At 34.9% G+C, this 23,448-nt stretch overlaps 2 protein-coding genes across 2 annotated transcripts; both read right to left on the bottom strand.

Moving 5' to 3' along the window:
* Nucleotides 1-2,110: 2,110 nt before the first annotated feature.
* LOC132176031 (Avr9/Cf-9 rapidly elicited protein) lies at nucleotides 2,111-2,913 on the bottom strand. The gene has a single exon (XM_059588144.2). It carries the CDS (start codon nucleotides 2,678-2,680, stop codon nucleotides 2,210-2,212), a length of 471 nt encoding a protein of 156 aa, XP_059444127.2. The 5' UTR covers nucleotides 2,681-2,913; the 3' UTR covers nucleotides 2,111-2,209.
* Nucleotides 2,914-8,762: 5,849 nt separating this feature from the next.
* Nucleotides 8,763-15,501, bottom strand: LOC132174669 (Transmembrane amino acid transporter family protein). The gene is made up of 7 exons (XM_059586308.2): nucleotides 15,169-15,501; nucleotides 14,839-15,069; nucleotides 10,959-11,056; nucleotides 10,375-10,561; nucleotides 9,850-9,980; nucleotides 9,299-9,535; nucleotides 8,763-9,198 (listed from the first exon to the last, which is right to left on the bottom strand). The coding sequence occupies exons 1-7, from the start codon at nucleotides 15,251-15,253 to the stop codon at nucleotides 8,809-8,811; spliced, it is 1,359 nt and encodes a 452-aa protein (XP_059442291.1). The 5' UTR covers nucleotides 15,254-15,501; the 3' UTR covers nucleotides 8,763-8,808.
* Between the last annotated feature and the right edge of the window lie 7,947 nt (nucleotides 15,502-23,448).

The raw sequence follows: 23,448 nt of genomic DNA, 5'->3' as shown, positions 1-23,448 counted from the left end.
ATTTTACTAAATCCTTGTATATTTGAAATGTTTTGTTGATGTATAGTTAGATCTATTTGTGATAATAGATATAGTTTGATTAACGCGTGTTAAAATGTTTTATTTGTCTTGGATTAGTTTGATAGTTATTTTTGATGGATCGATAGATGGTTAATGTAGTTATAGTAGATGTAGTTGAAGCTGGAGGATACAATTGTGCCATAATGCTCAATAAATAGCTCATCTACTCAGTTCCTCATGGATTTCAGATCCAACTTGATTGGCAAATAGGAAGGAGGCTTCAACAAATTAATTAAGACCCCTTTGTAATAAATAAACCTACCTACCTTGAGGTGTTCACATTACATGATATGTCTTGCTCCTTTACCCATGGCCCTACTACCCTCTTGAGAGACAATTAAGTTTCATCAACATCTATTATATTCACTATCCACTAGGGCACCTCATAAATTGCTTTCTCTTTCCGATCCATAATAAATTTGGGACTGTTTGCGTACTATGGCTTATTCTATACATGTACCATGTATCTCGAAAGGGACATGTGGGTCTTAAGTATATTTTTATCTTATAATTATTTTTTATAGTTGATGTGACAATTATTACTAATCTTTATATTATTTTTTGTTTTACAAAAAAAATAAAAAATTTGAAGGATAATTATGAACGTCATATACACATTGTGTGATATTTGGGGCTCTAGCTAGTATACAGAAATATGTAAGGAAGAGATCCCAATGCATATTTTGACCGCAGTTTCCCGAGACTGGAAACTTGTTAGTAATTGATCGTATGTTCAAAGAAAGATTGTATACAGTTAAATTTTGTTAGTATAATGGATTTGGATAGCTAGGCCTATATAAGTTATAACAAGTAAGATTATATATGGTCAAAGATAGATTATATATATATATATATATATATAATTAAATTTACTATTTTCTACCCACTTAAACTTTTGAGATAAATCGTGATTTAACTTAGTTTTCAAGCAAAAACTCTGAATTTGAACCATGTCTAGGTCGTTTACTTAATTAAATATTTCACAAAAATGGCAATTTGCACGCCCTTGGATCAGAATTTAGTGCATAAACCCTGAAGTGGAGGAATCTGATCAACTTCTCTAAATTCTGGGTTTCCTTAATTTTTTTGAGCTTTTCAAATAGCTATGTAATAAAATAACAGTGTTTTCCTTCAAACTGGGTTGGAGATGCTCCAAGGACACATATCATTATTATAGATCAGTTTAGAAGAAATTCTTCTAGGCCCCAACCTAGTTTAAAGGAAAATTCTATCCATAACAAAATGGTGATACTGCACCTCATTTTAAAGCCATCTAAGAAGGGTGAATTAATTTCAAATATAGAATTGGGTGGTTCTCAAAGAGATGGTGTTCAAGTAGGATCTATTTCACTTGGTGGTAACTGGTAAGTTGCTAATTAACAACCCTTGATAATTAAATTAAGTTGACCTTAATTATTCGCAAATCCTATTTTGAGTAGAGAGACAAAATAAAAGATCAACTTAATTAAAATTAGGATGTATTTAATTTATTTCAAATCAATCACTTTCTATTAGTTGTTTGATTTAAATCCTGAAAATAAAATCCAATTTTTTTTAGATTTATTTTTTAATGTAAAACAACCCATAACAGGAAACTCATCTTCCAAGCAATTTATACAAGTTTTTAACAGGAATATCTTTCATGACAACCAAAATACCTTTAGAAACATTAGAATCCCCACTTTCTCTTTAAGAAAAGAAAGAAGAAAAGAAGAATATAATGGTAGGTTTTATCTTGTGTAATCATAATTGTAATTCCTTATTAATTAATCATCAATCAAATTATATACAGTCTCAATGGTCAATTCAAGAAATTGGCTAAACCCGACAGGAAGTAAGTAGGATGCAGGTGGATTTCTGTGGCCCCAAATTGTGTACGTTATTGATCCAATAAAATTGTCAAACTTCGATTCTATTATTAGCTTATACGTAACTAATTATTGACCTGATCAGTTTGAAATTCAGAATTCAACCAATGAAATTGTCAAAGTTTAAACCCCTAAGCAACCTAGCTATGAGACAAGTAAAACCTACGTACAAAGAAAGAGCCTAAAACACAAACATTATAGTATTAACAATATTTAACAAACAAGCCTTATACTATACAAATAAAATATCCAGCACATGCATATTCTTCAAAGGTCTAATACTAAGCACATGTAATACCAATAGAAGTGGCTGTAAACCGCTCTGAGGTTGACCTTCTTACCAAGGAGCCGATCTCCGGGGAAATCCCAGTAAAATCAATCTCAGGAACTTCTGGGATTGTGGTAAGAGCTTCGGACTTGTCGTAAACGATGTAAAACCCATCCTTGGATTGCTCTTGGACTCGAAGCACGGCGGTAGAAGTTGGTTTCGGCTTGAACATGGACCGGAGGAGCTTGTGAAGTGACCGAGAGATCCTCGACGATTTTTTGGTCGATGGCTGTGGCGGAGGAGGTGGAGCTGCACGGCGGTTGGGTAAATGCGGCATGGATTGGGTTCTAGAGCATATTGCTGAGTCAAGCTGACGTTTAAACGAGTTGAGCTCAAACGAGTCGTATAGTGTGCTCCCACAATCCCAGACAAGGGACTTGGGTTTTTCATATTGGATTTCTTTGTGTTTTTGAGCTTCTTCCATTCCTTGTTAGAGAGAGAGAGAGAGAGAGAGAGAGAGAGGGGTTGTGTGGGTTATATGAATAAATAAGAAAGGAAGATATATATGAGATTTGGCGAATAAGTTCCTTCCCTTTTCAAATGGTTGGTGAAGCTTCAAACGCGTTGGTTAAGACTTTAGAGCTAAACAAACAAAAGGACAGCCATATTTACAGTGATCACGCCCTCCAGATAAGGACCATTAGATCATGGCTTTCCATGTGAGAGCTTTTCATTTCTTGAGGTTGCATTTATTGGGAAAGATGGTTCCGCGTAGACTACTCTTCTATCTTATTCTAATAATAATGACTTAAAATATTAGGATTTAGATATATTGTCTTTCTGATCGACCTTAACAAGAAAATATAATTATTTTAGCTATTAAATGTCACTGATCATCATAATATTTACGGGTATATATAATGCAAAATAACACTAAAAAGTCCAAAGAAAAAAATAAAAAAAAGATTTGGGCACGATCGATGCAAAAAGTTTGGTTTGCCTCTAGCTAAAAAATCATGAATGATCTCATGCATGTACAAAAATAAACAGTTAGTAAATCAAATATTTGACTTTAGACTTTAATGCATTTGAATGAATGAATGAAATTTCACTTAAAAAAAAAAAAAAAAAAGTTTTTTTATTTTACTTCTAGTCCAAAGGATCCTGCCTTGTCGAGTTTACCGTAAAAAAATAAATAAAAAGTTAGTAAATCAAATATTATGAGTTATACCAAAAGCATATTTCTCTCATTAAGGGGTCTTACGTGGGCACTCGAACTAGAAAGTTTTGGAAACTTCACTTATATTTGATTTCTCATCACATTTGCAATCATTTTCTTAAACTTTAAAAACAAAAAAAACAAAAACAAAACAAAACAAAACTCTTAATACTGGTTTCCAGGTTTAAAAAGTTTTCAATGTAAAAAATCCTAACGGATGACATAAAAATTCCTAAAATACCCATGTTTATAAAAATTGATATTTTGAACCGTCTGTACGTGTCCCATGGCCAAGCTTGGACGTGGGTGTCTCTTAGGCCAAGTTTTTTTTTTTATTATTTAAAAATAATAATTAATTTTATATTATTTAATAAGGGTAATTTTAAAATTTTAAAAATTTTAAAGCAGTATAAAATTAAGACATTTCATCACTTTACTTTATGATTTAACCTCAAACCCTAACCATAGAAAACATTAATTGTAAAGTTTTTAAAGTTAGATACCCAACATTGAGAATTTTTAAACTTTAAGAGAATAATTACAAATACTAAATTTCCAGAAAAGGATTTAAGATTTAGGTTGAGAGCTTACTATTGGAGAACTTTATAGGGTATAGATAAACTAGTATAATAATATGATCATGATCATCATGATCATCAAGTGCATAAATAATTACCTTAATTGTTCCTGCTTTGCACTTTATGATTGCTTCTCAATAAGGGTATCTCTAGAGCAAAAAAAATAAAATAAAATAAGGGCATCAAGAAGAAGATATTATTCTCAAATTTTTTATGGACCCACGACTTTATGTTTTCACTAATTATGAGTATCTCTCTCTCTCTTTGACCCTACATTCACGGATGGAACTCAACTGTATTTCTTTCCCAATAATATCTTTGGTGAATCACATGATGGTTATTCAAAGCTATGAGCAATAATATATATATATATATATATATATATATATATATATATCAGATTATATTAAACAAGAAAAAAAAGGGATAATTTGTTGCCAGCAATCGCATTGATATATATATATATATATCATAGCTTTGGCCCTTTTATTTATCTATATTTTCCTCTTAATGGCCCTCACTATATGCCCTATTTTAATGAACGTGCTTTTGCACGAGGCTCATGTAATGGGGAGAAGAGCTAAGGAGAGAAGAAACCACCCTATAGACATATATATACACGAGAACTGATTCACAGCACGCGGCGCGTGCACGCCCCTGCAAAAATAAAATTTTAAAATTTTTTTTTTTTTTGCACGGGCGTGCCACGCACGCCGCGTGCTGTTTATCTTTACCCATATATACACTGCCCTTTTTGGGACAAGAGAAGGATCCATGTAATGGGGTTTGTGCAAAGTGTGTGATTTTTCAAAGGTCGGTGTTTTGTAAGGTTATAACTTTTTACACGATTTACAAATTTAACATACAATTAAAGAGTTAGAGTTGTAGAGTTTAAGCCATCTAATTAAATAGGTCGGGTTAAGGTTGATCTACATATCTTTATACCCATACTTCAACATGACCTGAACCCGACACGCGATATAATAATTAACAGTTTTTGACATAACCTACGAATTTGACAAAAACCCAGTACAAAATTAAAGAGATAAGATTGAGAGGTTTAACCTATATAATTAAATAAGCCGGGTTATAAGATTGACACATATAATCTTATACCCATGCGTTGACATGACTCGAACTCGACACACAAGCATAAATTGTCACCCCGACCTTTTCCTTTTTTAAACCACAACATTTTAAGGGCTCTAAGAGTGTTTATAATCGTGTTCCCATTAGAATGTATAGGACGTGTAAAATGTAACTATTATAAATCGTGCGTTGCTACGTTTACTGTAGACCTATTCCATTGCTTTCCCATTTATTATCTGTCTCTTTCTCTTATTAAGCCACTACACTTTTGGACCAATTAGATTAGATTCAAGTGGTTTTGGTGTGTATGACATCTTCAAATATCTAAATTAATTTTTATTTTTCTTAATAGGTTGCCTTTTCGATATTTTCTTATTATTATAATTAGGTTGCCTTGCTCAGCACACCTCATCACCTTGTCTTCTTTGTCACACCTTACCTTGACTATAAACACAACCCAATGTAATGCAATATATTAGACATTTATATTTTAATTTTTACATGGCACAACAGCATAGGTCATAAGTTTAAAGCGTAAAAACTTTTAATTTAGTATATCGAATTTTTAATTTTTTTTATAACATCAAATGCTAATAGAGGGGTGTAAAATTTTAAAAAAATCCTCATTAAAAATGAATAAATAAATAAATAAATAAAAATAATAAAATAATAATTAATTAATTAATTTAAAATTTAAAAAATAAAAAAAAATAAAAAAAAAAAAAGAGAAAAAGATGGCCTAGTCCCACGTTATGACCCACTACCCCGTGGGTCACCAAAACCTGTCATTTGTCAAGTCGTGAGCCACCGTAGGTCACAAGATGACCCAACACGGGTCACTTTTTAAAATTTAAAATTTTAATTATGAGTAAGTTTAGAATTATTTAAAATTTTTAAAGATATAAAGGTCAATATGATATAACTCTTACCATTTGATTTAACTCCAAACCCTAATGGAGGGGTGACATTACAAAAATTTAAAAATTTGATACATTAAATTTAGAGTTTTTAAACTTTGAATAGAGTATTAAAAAGAGTTATAAAAGTTTACGGAGATTAAGTGAAGTTTTCTCTTATTTTATTCTGCCCAACACTTGTCTTCTTTTATTAACCTTTTATTCACCTACCGCCATATCCTTCGGACAACATTGTTCTCCCCTCTATGAGCCATCAAATCTGCATGCCTGTTTCACACACCTCTAAAACTATAACGTTCACTTTATTTAAACAAGGTGAAACTTCACAAAAATTCCCCCGAACTTTTACATACGTTTTGAAAATATTACTGAAGTTCAAAAACTCTCAATTAATTGTATGATCAAATTTTCAATTTTTTTTAATTACCTTATTTCGTTAAAATTTTCAGTTAAATCTTATCAAAATTTAACATAAAATTCTAATAGAATTAGGGTCATTGAAAGAAATTGAAAGTTCGTCACCCTTAATTGAGAATTTTTAAACTTTGGGACATAGTGTCAAAACTAGGGGTGTCAATGCGGGCGGTTAAAAACCGCCCGCTAACCGCTAACCGCTTAACCGTATTAACCGCTAACCGTCTAACCGCTATAACCGCCTAATGGTTAGCGGTTATTGGGTTTACTAACCGTAACCGCTAACCGCCTTTTTATATAATATATTTTTATAATTATAATTATAAAAATATTTATACATATAACATAATCACTTTATCATTAAATCACAATCTTTTTAAAAAATAATTAAATCACAATTTGAGTATTAATATATTATCACTATAATTTATATGATTATATCATATAATCACTTGATTATTAAATCACAATTTTTTTTAAAAATAATTAAATCACAATTTGAGTATTAATATATTATCACTATAATTTGTATGATTATATCACATGATCAATTGATCATTAAATCATTTGATTATATAATAACAAATTATACATATATAATATGACATAACTCATAAGTATACCAATTTATACTAATACAACAATTAAATATCTAGAGACTTATTTCCAATGTATGTTATAAACTTATAAGTCTATATAAGTCTACATATGCATATGAATAATATAAATGTATAATATCAATACTTAATCATATGATTCAATGACAATTCAAATATTTTATTCAAGACTTCAAGTGAATCATATTATTAATGTACAATGATGATATGATCCGTATAATATCAAATTAAGTAATTGATATTGGATTAAACAATGACCAATTAATGTGTTACTTATAAACACAATTTAAGTATTAATGTATTATCATTATATGTTGTAACAGTTGTTTGAATTCTGAACTTTTTTTTTATATGTTGTGTTGAATTTTTTTTATATATATACGTTGTTTGTTTGTTTTTTTTTTTTAAAAAAAAAAAAAAAATTAACGGTTTATGATTTAATATTTAAGGAAATTTTTTTAAAGTACGAGTAAATGTAAATTTTGGGTCAAATATTTTTGATTTTTCAATATGAGCTCTTTTTATAGCAATTGGGCCCAAGAAGACACTAAAAATACCCCCAAAATATATATATAATTGCTATAAAAAGAGCTCATATTGAAAAATCAAAAATATTTGACCCAAAATTTACATTTATATAGGGTAAAAAAAAAAGCCCAAAAAGGCCCAAAAGAAAGCTAAAAAACGCCCAAAAAGCCCAAAAAAAAGCCTAATTTTGAAAAAAGATTAGCGGGTGATTATCTATTTCACTAACCGCTAACCGTTAACCGCTAGGCGGTTAGCAGTTGTGGTTAGTGAAATCTACTAACCGCTAAGGCGGTTACGGTTAGCGGTTATTGCCAATAACCGATAACTGTAACCACCTTGACACTCCTAGTAAAAAACAAGTGAAAGTTCAAAGAGTTTTGTGAAGTTTTCCCTTTAAACAATAACTCTCTATAGAAAATATCTTCGAACCACTAATGTGGTCAGATTTTGAAATGAACGTCACGAACGGGGATCCCCAGCAATTTGGGCAATGGATGTGAGAGTGCCTATATTGGTCCACCTGCGTGACCCAACAAAGGAAGATTTTGCTACAATCCCCAATCTTAAACTTTAAGAAGGTGTTTGGTCGCGAAATGACTATTCTATTAGGAAAAGAAATGTCTATTTCTATCCATCATGTATTTCCCACATCCCTTTCCCGCAATCTTATTTTGGCCCTCATGATCATCAAAATCCCAGCGGCTGCAGCCTTTTTCCCTACAGGCAAATATCGTAGCATGTCAATGCATGGTACTGTGAGCAGCTATGGATTTTATTTCTAGTTATCCGTCTAAACTCTGCTTTGTACTTATAAGCTCATCTCTACTTTTCTGGTGAAATTACAAATTTCATCTGTATTTGATTTTCAGTATCAATAATGAAGATGAATAATGGCTGAGTTATTAAGTTTGTATGTAATTTTAGTTTCTTGTGAACTGAAAAGCATGCCCTTCCTTAAGCCAATCTTGCACCACAGAGTTCTCCGATCGATTTGATTACCATATTTATCCACTCAAATTCTCTTATAAATATGAGTTTTTTGTATTATAATTTCATCAATTGGATAAGAGAAAAATGTCGCATTTAGGAGTTTTAATCTGTGAACGTAAGTCATAGACCGAACCAAGTAAAATCTTGATCTCTCTCTTTTTTTTCTTTTAATCTTCTTTATTTATATTATTTTTTTCTTTCACACGGCAAGGGGTTAATAACTCAGTGAATTTGAAAGCAAGACTTAGTGTGATTCATACTTAACCAACTACATTACTGCTAAAGAGCTTAAACTCGTTGGCATCAAGAACCAATTGCCTAACAGAAGAGAAGGAGCCCATGATTCCTGTCCCAGTGAAGATGATGATAATAGAGATGTTAATCCAATAGATGAGGGATGATCTTGGAGGCTTGTAAGTCATGTTGTAGAGAAGCATTGGGAGGATGAAATCCAGAGGGATGAAGCCAATTGCTCCTACAACAGCATTAATGTCTCCAAAGAATGGAAGCATTGCTGCGAAAAACCCGCAGAATATCATGTACAGCGTCCGAAGAATTAGCCGAGGAATAAGATTCCTTCTAGAAAACATCCCTTGTTTCACATCGGCTGATTTTTTCTCCATGATCTCATAAGCCACTTGAGAATAAACCTGTGTTATGTTGCAGACATTTACCTCAACCAAAACCTGAAATATTGGATGTGCAGAAAGCAGAGGAATTGATTGATGGTCAAGTCATGTGCAAGCTTACCAGGCCAATGGCAAAGAGCTGAAGGAGAACAAAGATCACAGCGAGGCCAAGAACCCAGACTGGAGCCAAAGAAGGTCCATCATCCGGCATTAGGCTCTTGAGAATGTTCGCATTAGATTTGTTTCCGAACAACCAGTATCCCGTCGCTGCAGCCGAGTAGAAGGTGATGAAAATTACAGAGTAACACATCAGAAGGCCTTTTACCATCTTCCCAGTTGCAGGTGGAGCAAGAGTTGCCTGTATTGATGGTTTGGCAGAATTAAAATCAACAAGCATTGAGAAACCATTTCTCGACTCTAATTCTTTGATTGTTGATATCATCTAAACAACCTACTATACTACCACAATGTCAAAAATGAGTCAACACCTGCATTGCCATCATGTCCAATTATGCAGTTTAATTAGTTAAAAAGCAACGAGATCATGTAGCCTAGTTGTTCCTAATTCATCAGAGGTGCCACATAAGCCTATAGAAAAAGAAAGCTTGAAATCTTACAACTAAAGGAAGGCTTCAGAGGAAACATAAAGCTTTATTCAGAAGCTATAATTACTTGTATTTCAGGGAGTATCCCATTCCCAAAAATGGCAGCTAAAATTGATATTGAAGTAAAGGCACTGAAAACCCTTGCCAACTTTGAGGATTCCAAGGAGTATTCCCTTTCAGGGGGATTTTTTGAGGTACCTGCAGGAAAGATGGAAAATTGTCTAATCAATAGAACAAATTAGACTAAAGTATTGAAAACAAGTTAATTATTTTCCAAAATTAAAATAGGAAAAACAACTATAATCTTCAAGGAGCTATTAGATATCAGTAGTTCTTGGCCATTCAAGACAAGTGCATCAAATGAGATGACTACATCATCTATGAATTTCGATCTAATTATGTTACATCATCCACTTATTCTCATAACTATTACCCAATTACAATCAAACTTGTGTAATTCTGACAAGATTGCTGCAATCCAAGCAGCCAGAAATGGACACCTTAGTAGCTTTCTTCATAATTGGAAATATAATGCATGACTAGTTGATATAAAGGAAGATTGGAATACGAGTATGTTCATTTCGGTACATACCTACATAGATACAAGCACCAACCACAAGGAAAGTGTAGCCCAAGCTGAGAAGCAGCGAACCCAGGTTGATGTGTCTGAGAGAGTGAAAGCTTGGAAGCTGAGAGAGAACTATCATTGCAAGTGTCACCATTGCTATGAACTCGTACAATTTCAGGGACCCATGGGGGAAAATGTTCGAATACAAGATCTTTTTGACAGCCGAGAGAGAGAGAGAGAAAAAAAAAAAAAAATTAAAGGGTCATTGGGAATTACCAAAAGGCACAAAAAGAAGATAAATTTTGGATTAAAATTACATTCTTTTTTCTTATTCTCCAAAGGTAATCATATTTTAAACCAAAATTAACCAGCAACAGACCTTGTGGGACAGTAACCATCCATCTGATGATGGAAAATTTGAGAAAATGACTGAACTGAACAATCTATAATGGTATTATATCTTTATCTTTGAAAAACGTATATGCAGATACCAGATGGCACTCACTTGTCTCCCACCAACTCCAAAGAGCAGCACTCACTTGCTAATAAACAGATAAAAGTAGTAGAACCTATCAAAAAATTAAAAAATAAAGGTCTAGTAAACATACTTCAATACATTGCCCTGCAAGCAAAATCGCTCCTATTCCAATTCCAGTGTTGATAGCCGTTTGGATTAATATTACAAAGTAAAACATCCATCCCGACCCTGTAAGAACAACAAAGCAACAAAGTAAAGAGAAATGATCTTTTTACATCTCTTGTACATCTCCATACATCTCTTTTTCTAATCAACCATTGGATCTGTTACAAGAGATATACATATAACAGGTGTTCAAAGTAAATGATATATGTTCTTTCAGTTTTTGTATTCAAGAAAATAAAAAACAAATAGCTTAAGTAAACTTACTTTTCTAAGATGTGACCACACATCATTCAAATTGTCTGATGTGATCCACACACGTGTGACTCAAATTGTCATTATATTTTTTGTTATGAATGAATTTTATTAACAACCAAACAAAGAATACTACACACTCCAGCAAGTTGCTAGAACCCCTTATGCCAAAAGGCTACATAATCGGCAAGCAAGCCAAAAAAACACCGAAATCCTCTAACAGCAAGCAGTAGAGTAGCAGCTATCCTATACAAATTTGCTACCTCTGGCTAAACAGAAACAACTCACAAAGGAGAAACCCAATACCAAAACTAAAACAGACAATCAAACATTATCTGAAAGACTAAAAAAGGATAGCAGCAGCTCTAGAACAGCAACCACCTGCAATTCCCGCTTTGCAGAAACAGCAGCTCCACAGAACTAGACTAAACCTACACAACAACTCCACAATATCACCAGCAGCCGAACCAACCAAACAGGGAAACAACCAAGAAGACTACAAACCACAGCAAAAGCAGCCGAAGGCAAACAGCTAATTAGACCAGAATAGAAACAGGGATTTCCCAACCAGCACAAAGAGCTATATTTTCCCTGTTATCCTTGAAGTTTCCCTTTCAAATAATTCAATATCTAACCTCCCAATAAATCTTCTGAAGCATTCTATCCTCTGAGATTAGCTGATTACCAATCTTCACATTATTCCTAAGCCTCCACAGATATAAATAGCGCACCCCATGTAACATTCGAGTCCCATATTGGAAAAAGATGAGTAGTTCACATAAAGTGAGTAGCTTATAAGAGAATCATGAATGCTAAGTCTTACATTACTTAGTTATTAGGTGAAACATGGCTCTATAAGGAATTTTAGAGAAGCTCCAAATTGATTAGTTATTTTGGGGTGATAATACAGATGTAGCTAATGTTTTTCCTTGGGTCGTTACACCCCAAGCTAATTTTCAAATCACAGCTCTAAGACTTTTGCCCTTCCATTCCCTCACTCCCTTATTCAAAATATCATCCCACTCCAAAGGAATATGTGACTAATTTCACTTTTCCATAACAGCTTTCCAAAGCCTAGTTATAGGGCCAAGACTAGCAGAACGTGTTGACGTATTGGGTTCGTGTCAACATGTTTATGATATGAACCCGTTTATACCAAACCCGAACACGAACACCCAAATCCGAACACGACACGTTTTCTTAATAGGTAACACGACCCAACACGTGTAACCCGTTTAGATAAACGGATTGTGTCGTGTTCGGATTTTAATAGGCTACAACCCGACCCGTGAACAGGTTTAAAGTCATTTTAATTTTTATAGCTTAACCAAAATGGCAAAATCCAAGCAACCTTACAAATTTGAATAAAAATAAATAAAAAATAAAAATATATACGGGTCAAACGTTTCAACCCACAGACCCGCGGGTTGACATGACCCGACACATTTATTAAACAAATTATAAACGGGTAACCCATTAACGACCCGAATCCGTTTAACCTAAACCCTAACCCTAAAATTACGTGTCAAGTTCGCATGTCGTTGGTTAAATTGCCAGCCTTAGTTATAGCCATAGCCAAAGAATAAGTTATCTCGACTTTCAATGCAACCATACAAAAAAGGCATTTGTATTCACCTTGGGTTCCCCATTTCAAAAGTCTGTCCCCAATGGTAAGACTGTCCTTTATAGCTAACCAATGAATAAAAGAGTGCTTTGGAATAGCCAAATAAAACCAAATCAAGCTCCACCACTTCTTCTTTTGATTTTTTCTCTCATAACTTCCAAAGTGTCCCTAGTAGAATAGCTGTTTGACTTAAATGCCAGCCATATTGTTTTATCCCTACCCCCCATATTTAGCAAATGCAGCTTGCTTTGAATATCAACCAAAGCATCTGACCTTGCAGGCTGCCAATTCCAAACTAAGCCTCTAATAATACTTGACAATTTATCTTCAAGTTTACTTCTAGCATCATATATAACTCTATGTCCATAAAGGTCATAGAGCACACCATCTGGTATGTCATAGATCCAACCAAAGGAAGATTTTGTTACCTTCCCCAACCTTAAATTTTAAGGTGTTTGGTTAGGAAAATGACCATTTTCATTTCAAATGAAATTGAGAGTATCCATTTAGTGCATTTAGGAGAACAAACTTGTCCAAAAAAATTATCCCTCAAAAGAAAAAGACAATATTACCCTCCTAAATACACTAAATAGATACTCTCCATTTTATTTGAAATGGAGAGGATTCATTTCCGTTTGGTCACCATTCTATTAGAAAAATAAATATCTATTTCTAGAAATAGAAGAAGGTAGGATGTAACCGCTATTCCTAGTCATCAGTTTGATGACAACACAAATGCTCTCACTATAATTAAACCAAAATGACTAAAATACCCACATTTTTTGAATAAAAAAAAAAAAATTTGAAGCTTCGTTGTTTAAGATGGTGGAACTCTGACAGCGAGTGGTAGATTCTAACTAATTCCAGTGACTGGAGGCGGATTTCAAGAAAACAATTGTGGGCTTTTTTGAAAAATATAGTGTATTCCTTAAAAAAAAAATGCTATTCCTCCATTCCATGAGTTTAATCCTTGTACCAAACCTACCCTAGGAGATTCTTAGCAATATCCCTAAGTTTAAGTATTTTCCGCTAACTCCAAGTAGCATCTTGAGGAATTTTAAGCCACCAAAAACATTTTCCTTTGATTATATTATTGTATTAGATAAAAATAAATAAATAATGCGGGAAAAGAAGACCTGACTTTTTATGGAAGGAGACTCACAGCCACATCGTGGACACAGGACAGCTCTATGGCTAGAGATTTACGGTCAACTTGGCAGTCGATTTCCATGGTTAGGTTTTTTATTTACGGTCAACTTGGCAGTCGATTTCCATGGTTAGGTTTCTTTTTTTTTTTTAATAAAAAAAAAAATCTAAGGTTATATAACTAAATTTTCACTCATTTGACATAGGTATAAATTATAATGGACACTTTCACAGCATACATCATGTATTGTTCATCCTAATTAAGAAAAATACTGACGGAATGCAAATTGAAAGTAGAGAAATGCAATTTTTCCATCTCTTTTTTTAACAAAAGAAAAACAAAATAACTATTGGATATGTATGATATGACCACCAATGATTGATTTGAAAAAATAAATAAAAAATAAAAAAAAAAAAGAAAAAAGTCAAGTGTTCCCTAATTTTAGTGAATATTAACTTAATAAAAATAATAATAATGATCATTTCACTTATAGTTAACTTTTAAGTAAAAAAAAAACTTTTATCTAAAATTTATTTTTAGTCATTTAAAAAAATAATAATAATAAATAAAAAATTTTTGACATTAAACACAATCTCAAATTAACTTGGCTGCAAATGGGGTGTCCACGTGCCACGCACCTTCATTTCAGATTTACAACCAAGTTAACGTCGTTCGTCAAATCACCTTCCGTAATTCCGAAACTCACGCAAACATCTATAATTATTTCGGTCCGACTTTTAAATGCTTTCCAACCAGCGAACGTACTTTTTGGCTACGTCCACGCCACCAAAACAAAACAAAACAAAGCCGAGTGTTACGTACCTAAGACGTCAGCGGCGAGCTCGCGGAATCGGATGTGGCGGCGACCAGCTTTCTCACAGTGGTCGAGCACTTTGGACAGGAGATAGTACGAGTAGAAGGTCACCGCCGCCATCACCGTCAAGCAGAAGAATCCCAGTCCCCACCCCAATCCTTTGAACGCGTAAGGCAATGTCAGTATAGTCGGCCCCACTATCGCCGTCGTCAGATGATACCCCGCGTGCCACCATTCCCCTATACCAAAATCATTTTTTTTTTAATATTTATTTATTCGTAAATCATTTCGAAAATGTTAAAAGAGTTTGATGATAAGGAGGGGGGAGGACGTGGCACCTTTTGATTGGAGGGTGAAAACCGCTCCCGCGTCATCTTCACGGCGGTTCTCGGGGAAAGGGTCACCCTTTGGAGGCTCCGCCATTGATATTGGACGAGATAGAGAGAGAGAACTGAGAAGAGAGAGGGGTGCGCAGGATAAGGATGGCAATTGTCTCAAGAGCGCATGTTAGTTATAGGCGGAGAGGAGATGCCGCGCGGAGCTGGTAGGGGCGTCGTGGTGGCTTTGAGAGTAAGCTGCCAAAGTGCGCTGGGAGTTGCCCTCTACCGTGCGCCTACACACATATTTTATATACAAAATGGGAAGCATCACATTCTCCCATCGCCATATGAGGATTGAGCTGGAGATTGTATGAATATGGTTTGGGGATTTTTTTTGTGCAACGAAATTACAAGATTGCCCATCGGTTGTTGATTAAATTACTAACAAAACTACGGAGGATTTAGTCTTTTAATTAGAAAATGCCAAAGTCGTAGATAACTTCTTCTTTTTTCTTTTTTTTTAATGTATATATAGACTTTATATAAAATATGTATATTATAATAGATCGAATCCAACAACTGAAATGCTAAAAGCGAGGAAATTCTCCATCAATGTCCTAAATTCTTGATTACAGAATATTGATCGAGAATGTAATCGTCGAGATTTTATTCTATGTTTATGATTTAGTTTGCTATGGGATTTAAACGATGGATTTATCCTCCCTGCAGTTTTTTTTTTTTTTTTTTTTTTGACAAAAGGATAATTATCATTGATCGAAAAGATCAAAGGCGGGGTAAAAAAACTTCAACAACAATCATAAGATAAAGCTATTTGCTTCATCAAAACAATATTACTAATATAATTTGAGGTATGGTCCCTCCAAATCCTATCACTGTCATTTGTCCTGATCGCCTTTGCGAGTTTATGAGCTATCTTATTAGCTTCACGGTAAACAAAACCACATCTCCATTGTGGGATCGTATGCACCGCATATCCAAAATCCAAAAGGCACAAAAAGAAGAAAAATTTTGGATTAAAATTACATTCTTTTTTTCTTATTCTCCAAAGGTAATCATATTTTAGACCAAAATTAACCAGCAGCAGACCTTGTGGGACAGTAACCATCTCATCTGATGATGGAAAATTTGAGAAAATGACTGAACTGAACAATCTATAATGGTATTATGTCTGTATCTTTGAAAAACGTATATGCAGATACCAGATGGCACTCTCTTGTCTCCCACCAACTCCAAAGAGCAGCACTCGCGTGCTGATAAACAGATAAAAGTAGTAGAACTTATCAAAAAATCAATAAATAAAGGTCTAGTAAACATACTTCAATACATTGCCCTGCAAGCAAAATTGCTCCTATTCTAATTCCAGTGTTGATAGCCGTTTGGATTAATATTACAAAGTAAAACATCCATCCCGACCCTGTAAGAACAACAAAGCAACAAAGTAAAGAGAAATGATCTTTTTACATCTCTTGTACATCTCCATACATCTCTTTTTCTAATAAACCATTGAATCTGTTACAAGAGATATACATATATATAACAGGTGTTCAAAGTAAATGATATATGTTCTTTCAGTTTTTGTATTCAAGAAAATAAAAAACAAATTGTCTGATGTGATCCACACACGTGTGACTCAAATTGTCATTATATAATTTATATGTTTTGTTATGAATGAATTTTATTAACAACCAAACGAAAGAATACTACACACTCCAGCAACTTGCTAGAAACCCTTATGCCAAAAGGCTACATAATCGGCAAGCAAGCCAAAAAAACACCGAAATCCTCTAACAGCAAGCAGCTGAGTATCACCTATCCATTTAGTGCATTTAGGAGAATAAATTTGTCTAAAAAATTTATCCCTCAAAAGAAAAAGACAATATTACCCTCTTAAATACACTAAATAGATACTCTCCATTTTATTTGAAATAGAAAAGATTTGTTTCCGTTTGGTCAGTATTCTATTAAGAAAATAAATATTTATTTCTAGGAATAGAAGAAGGTAGGATGTAACCGCTATTTCTAGTCATCCGTTTGATGACAACACAAATGTTTTCATTGTAATTAAACCAAAATTACTAAAATACCCACATTTAAAATAATAATAATTTGAAGCTTCGTTGTTTAAGAAGGTGGAACTCTGACAACTGGTGGTAGATTCGGGCTAATTCCGATGACTGGAGGCCAATTCCAAAAAAGCAATTGTGGGTTTTTTTGAAAAATATAGTGTATTCCTAAAAAAAGATGCTATTCCTCCATTCCATGGGTTTAATCCTTATACCAAACCTACCCTAAGAGATGCTTAGCAATATCTCTAAGTTTAAGTATTTTCCGCTAACTCCAAGTAGCATCTTGAGGAATTTTAAGCAACCAAAAACATTTTCCTTTGATTATATTATTGTATTAGATAAAAATAAATAAATAAACAATGCGAGAAAAGAAGACCTGACTTTTTATGGAAGGAGACTCATAGCCACATCGAAGACACAGCTCTATGGCTAGAGATTTACAGTCAACTTGGCAGTCGATTTCCATGGTTAGGGTTTTTTTTTTTTTTTTTTAATAAAAAAAAATTCTAAGGTTATATAACTAAATTTTCACTCATTTGACATAGGTATAAATTATAATGGACACTTTCACAGCATACATCATGTATTGTTCATCCTAATTAAGAAAAATACCAACGGAATGCAAATTGAAAGTAGAGAGATGCAATTTTTCCATCTCTTTTCTTTTTTCTTTTTTTTTTTAAAAAAAAAACAAAACAAAACAAAACAAAATCAACTATTGGATATGTATGATATGACCCACCAATGATTGATTTGTGAAAGAAAAAAAATAAAAATAAAAAATAAAAAAGTCAAAAGTGTTCCCTAATTTTAGTGAATATTAACTTAGTAAAAATAATAATAATGGTCCCTTCACTTAGGGCAAGGAGAAATATAACTTTTAAGTAAAGCTTTTGCTCAAAGTATGTTTTTGGTCATTTTTTAAATTTTTTGATGTTAAACCCACTTTTAATGTCCACAAACACAATCCCAAACATGACGATAATAATTTGGCTACAAATGGGGTGGCAACGTGCCACACATCTTCATTTCAGATTTACAACCAAGTCATCGTCGTTCGTCTAATCACCTTTCGTAATTTCGAAACTCACGCAAACATCTCTAATTATTTCGGTCCAACTTTTAAATGCTTTCCAACCAGCGCACATGCTTTGGCTACGTCCACGCCACCAAAACAAAACAAAACAAAGCCAAGTGTTACGTACCTAAGATGTCAGCGGCGAGCTCGCGGAATCAGATGTGGTGGTGACTAGCTTTCTCACAGTGGTCGAGCACTTTGGACAGGAGATAGTACGAGTAGAAGGTCATCGCCGCCATCACCGTCAAGCAGAAGAATCCCAGGCCCCACCCCAACCCTTTGAATGCGTAAGGCAATGTCAGTATCGTCGGCCCCACTATTGCCGTCGTCAGATGATACCCCGCATGCCACCATTCCCCTATGCCAATGTTGAGACAATTATCAACCCTGGTAACAACTCGATTCAAAGCCTGCTAAGAGCGAAAAATGATCAGAGTGACAGACTACGAGATGGGGGGTGTGGTGGTCGTGCCACCTCTGATCCCTGAGTGAGAGTTTGATTATGACAAGAGTAATAAAATAAGGAAATAATGAGCAATAATAACTAAGAATAATAAGAGTAAGAGAATTAGTACATATATGTATCATAAGATGACTACTCCTTTTATAAATGCTATGAGTGGGTGAACTCTAGTGGGACTCTCACTTAACTCCTTTGATTCCTGAGAGTGGTTAAAACCGATATTATCCTTTGATATAATATGGGAGATTTAAGTAGATATGATATTATGTATTTATACATCCTTTTTGGGAGATATTTAGTTGATTGCTCTCTGATTTGGGCTGTAACTCCAAGATTGGGTTGTTTGGAGAGTGATCACGCTCCCTTGATTATATGGGTATGTGATTCTGCATGCAACCATTTTGATATGGTGCATAACCGCATGCTTGAGTGTGGACCTGATACGATCGAGTGATCGTGTTAGGATTTCCTGGGCTTTGGGCTTTAATACCTTGGTGTTATGCCGAGCCATGGGCCTCTTATTCGAAGTGGGCCTTTTGGTTTTGGGCTTTGGGATGTATTTTGCATCAACAGTACCCTGTCATTCCCTTAGGTCACTGTGGTGGCCTAATGGGAATAAAGTTTCTTTTATCCACACCTGAAATGTTACCATTGTTTTTGCAACTTTTGTATATATTTCTTTGAAGTCGATCCGCGCACGTTCCGCCAAAGTCGGGAGAAATTATGCCCTAATCCAAAGATGGCAATTTTCTATGTAGGCATACTCGTGCATTGTTTGAGTGGTACGATGTTCAAAGCATGAGTCTGTAGGTAAATGTATAGATGCATGCATGAGCAGATGCATGTATGAGTGGATGCGTGCATGAATAGATGCATGTATGAGTGGATGCATACATGAATAGATGCATGATCGGATGTATGTATGTACTTTTGTTTTGGACCCATTTCTGGGCCGCTGTTTGTTTTCTTGTTTTGCTTATGTACCTGCACTTTCCTGTAATGAAATAAGTTTATTAGTTTCTAAAATTCCTTGTGCCCATTGTGTGTTTAAGTTTCTCTCTTTGTGTGTGGAAAAAAGTCTGGGGAAAGGACCATTCTTGGGGGATCCTTTACGTTGTGAAACTGGGAGATTAGAAGAAATATATAGGCTACCCAACACCGTTTTAACTAGCTGTATAGAGGAGTACCGTTTTTAAACATGTACGGAGTCTACCTCTACCAACCCGAGTGGGATGATTACCTTTTAGTTTTCCGTTATTCGAACGAAGGCGTTTAATTTGATGACTACCCGACACCGTTTTAACTAGCTACATAAAGGAGTATCGTTTTTAATATGTACGGAGTATACCTCTACCAACCCAAGCAGGATGATGGCTCATCACAGTACCACAGTACCTTAGTTTCACAGTGGAGTTTCCCTTTTGATGTGTCTGTACATCTTCTTTTCCTAGAGATGGAGAGAGATATGGGACCGTTGAGTGATCCACCTGGAGTTATTCTTGGGGGGAAGTGTCCTCGGGTTACCGGGGACTCTCCGATGCTTAAGTCAGTATTGGTGTATGGAATTCATGATGGGGAAAATAAAGAAATGAAATTAAGTGAAGTTAATCACCTTTAGTTTGTTCTTGTTTCCCACTCTTGATGCTTCTGATTTGTTCTCCTTTGTTTCTTTTGCTTGTTCATGTTAGCTAAAAGAAGATATAGTAAAAATAGATATATACGGCTTATACCTGAGGGATGCGGGTTAATACCCCCTTTTGCTGAATTTATTGATAATAATGTCAAAGATGTTTAGCATTCCAAAGGTGGATCAGTTGTTTTCCGTCCAGTGTTTCGAGATGCTATGTCCTAGATCGTCGGTTGTCCTTTACCTTATACGGGCCTTCCCAGGATGGACCCAGTTTGCCGTCGGCTGGGTCTTTCATTGGATGCATCACTTTCTGAAAAACGAGGTCTCCGTTATAAAAACTATGATGTTTTACCTTCTTATTACCTTGTAGTAGTCCGTTGATAGGTTGCTATGTGTATGGCGGCCTGAGATTTCCCTTGTTAAAGTTGGCTTGCTTGCGACTGGGCATGCCTATTTCAATTGGGACCATAGCTTTACTTCCAAATGGGAGAGCGAATGGGGTATTCCCGATTGCTGTTTTTGTGGTCATCCGGTAAGCCCATAACACTTATAGTAATTCTTTTGCCCATAAACCTTTGGCTTTGGCCAGCTTTCTCTTGATCATTTTGAAAATTGTTTTATTAGTTGCTTCGACCTGCCCATTTGCCTGGGGGTGTGCTGGTGAGGAGTAATAGTTGCTGATGCCAAGTTGTGAACACCAATCTCGAAATGCTGGGTTATCGAACTGCTTACTGTTGGCTGTCACAATTGAGTGCGGGATACCGAACCGGCAGACCATTGATCGCCATATGAAGTGTTCGATATTCTTCTGTGTGATGGTGGCTAGTGCCTTGGCTTTTGCCCATTTGGTGAAGTAGCCAACTGCTACCACAGAGAACTTAACTCCTCCTTTTCCCAGTGGTAAGGGTCCTACGATATCTACCCCCCACTGTGCGAACGGCCAAGTAGTGAATATTGATGTGAGATCTTCCGGTGGACTCCTTGGGATGTTGGCCAATTGCTGGCATTTTTTACAACCTTTGACCATGTCGTCTATGTCTTGAGCCATTGTTGGCCAATAGTACCCTGCCCTTAAGGCTTTATAAGCTAGGGATCTCCTTCTCAAGTGGTTTCCATATATGCCTTTGTGAATTTCTCTTAAGACATAGTTTGCCTCTTCCTCCAACAAACATTGCAAAAGCGGATGTTGGGGAGTAATAGGGATCGAAAAATTGAAGAAAAAGGAACCCGTTGATGAGGCCGCCAAATTTGGCAAGTGTTCTCTGGACTTAGTAGTTGTCCGATGTCCTTAGTGGGCCGCAGGATTTTGACAGGTATCAGATGGACTTTATGGTCCGCTAGACTTCACGAGTGTCCGACGGACTTTGCAGAGTTTGGAATGAGAGGTTCATGCCTTTGTAGGTAGTATTGGACCCCTGGGACGTGGGTTAGCCGAAGTTTTTCAGTGGTGATTGCAAACACTAGATGAAGCTCGTTGGTACTTTCGGAGGTCCCCTTAGCACTTTGAGGTGGTCTTAAGAATTTGAAGTTGTCCTTTGAGAATTGTATATATTGATGAAAACTTGGGCGTATTTTGAAAGTAGAACCAAGAGGTCATGTCCTGCCTTGGTGTAGGCAGATTATAGAATGAGAAGTTTCTACTATCTTGGCGTCTCATATCATATGTGTACTGCCATTCAAGAGACTTGGAAAGTTTCTTACTTCCAAAGTAATAACAAGATCATAAAATATATTCAATCATTAGAAGTATTGCTAAAAGATTTTCTCAATAAGCCATAATAAATATGATAAACCAAACCTAGGCCGCCATTATCATGTCTTGGAGAGTCTTCGTTCAAATGACCACATTTTATTTTTATTTCACAAACAACCACTATGGACCCATGTGTAGGGAATTAATTATAAACCATTAGCGGTGAAACAATAATCCATAAAAATTCTCATGTTCAATTTTTCGTTTTCTTGCAAAAGCTCAAAGATAAACAAAAGAGCGTATGGTTTGAAGTTTGGTCCTCATTGGCGCGTAATGTTAGTCAAATAAGCAGTAATAAGTTAAAGCATAATTAAATCAATCATGATTCATATGGCATAAAATGACCATAAACATATTTTCTTATTGCGTAAATATAGGAAGTGCAAAATGTTGTGTTCCTGTTTTTAGTGGGTGTGAGTGTGGGCTTTGCGGACAAACAAATTTGCACGAATGGATATGTAATGGTATATAGAGGTTCTAACAGGTATTCATTTTTGTTGACTTTAGCCAATCACCCCACAAAAATAAAGCACACAGTCGCTCAATGCTTAAGGAAACAAATCAAAACTGCCTTTGAGAAATCCTGACATGCGGGCAAAACTAAATAGCTTTTATTGTGCAAATGAAAAATGAATAGTATTTGTTCAAAGCAGAGAAATCTCCAACCTCACGGATGAATAGTCATTAATTGGAAGCTAAGGCTATCCCAAAAATTCAAGGAGTTAAGTGCGGATGCACACAATTCAATGGCTAGAAAACTAAACCCATTGCCTTTGCAAATCTCTATAGTCACATTTACATATTGCTTATACATATACATAAGAAAAACACTTGCGTACAAAGCCAAAACTCTTTGCACATGGAAATAAACAAAAAGACAATCATGTGGATATTGGCACATAAACTCAAGTGTGGCCATCACAAGGCTTTAGTAGATAAAAAATTTCATATATGTTGTGTGTGTTAAGCAATCAGAATTTAAAAGTGAGCCTTGGACAACTGTGACAACGAGTGATTTGGATTTCAAACTCCTCACATATTAATAAAGCTAGAATTCAATATTTTTATCATTATATGAAAAAGAGGGAGAAGCATTCAACCTAACTTTTAGATTGATCGAAGGTGAGTGTAGATCTGCTATCGAGGGACACCCTTTTGCTATGGAGGGCGTAGATCTATGTAGATCCATTGGCAAATTGGAATGTAAATCCTGCATTTTACATACGTACTACAAGGACATAGCAATATAATTAGATCCAAAATAGGTATCCGTCCCCCAACTCTATT

This window comes from Corylus avellana, chromosome 3 (genome assembly GCF_965113065.1).
Source record: "Corylus avellana chromosome 3, dhCorAvel1.hap1.2, whole genome shotgun sequence".
Taxonomy (NCBI): domain Eukaryota; kingdom Viridiplantae; phylum Streptophyta; class Magnoliopsida; order Fagales; family Betulaceae; genus Corylus; species Corylus avellana.
Note: the sequence above shows the minus strand (reverse complement) of the source record. Positions and strands in the feature narration are given on the sequence as shown.

What these genes read in the sequence shown, in the direction of transcription:
- LOC132174669 (XM_059586308.2), bottom strand. Translation starts at nt 15,253, where the DNA reads ATGGCGGAGCCTCCAAAGGGTGACCCTTTCCCCGAGAACCGCCGTGAA. An exon ending in TTTCACCCTCCAATCAAAAG is followed by an intron (nt 15,070 to 15,168) that starts GTGCCACGTCCT and finishes ATTTTGGTATAG; the next exon opens with GGGAATGGTGGCACGCGGGG. An exon ending in TGGTGCTTGTATCTATGTAG is followed by an intron (nt 9,981 to 10,374) that starts GTATGTACCGAA and finishes TCTTTCCTGCAG; the next exon opens with GTACCTCAAAAAATCCCCCT.
- LOC132176031 (XM_059588144.2), bottom strand. Translation starts at nt 2,680, where the DNA reads ATGGAAGAAGCTCAAAAACACAAAGAAATCCAATATGAAAAACCCAAG.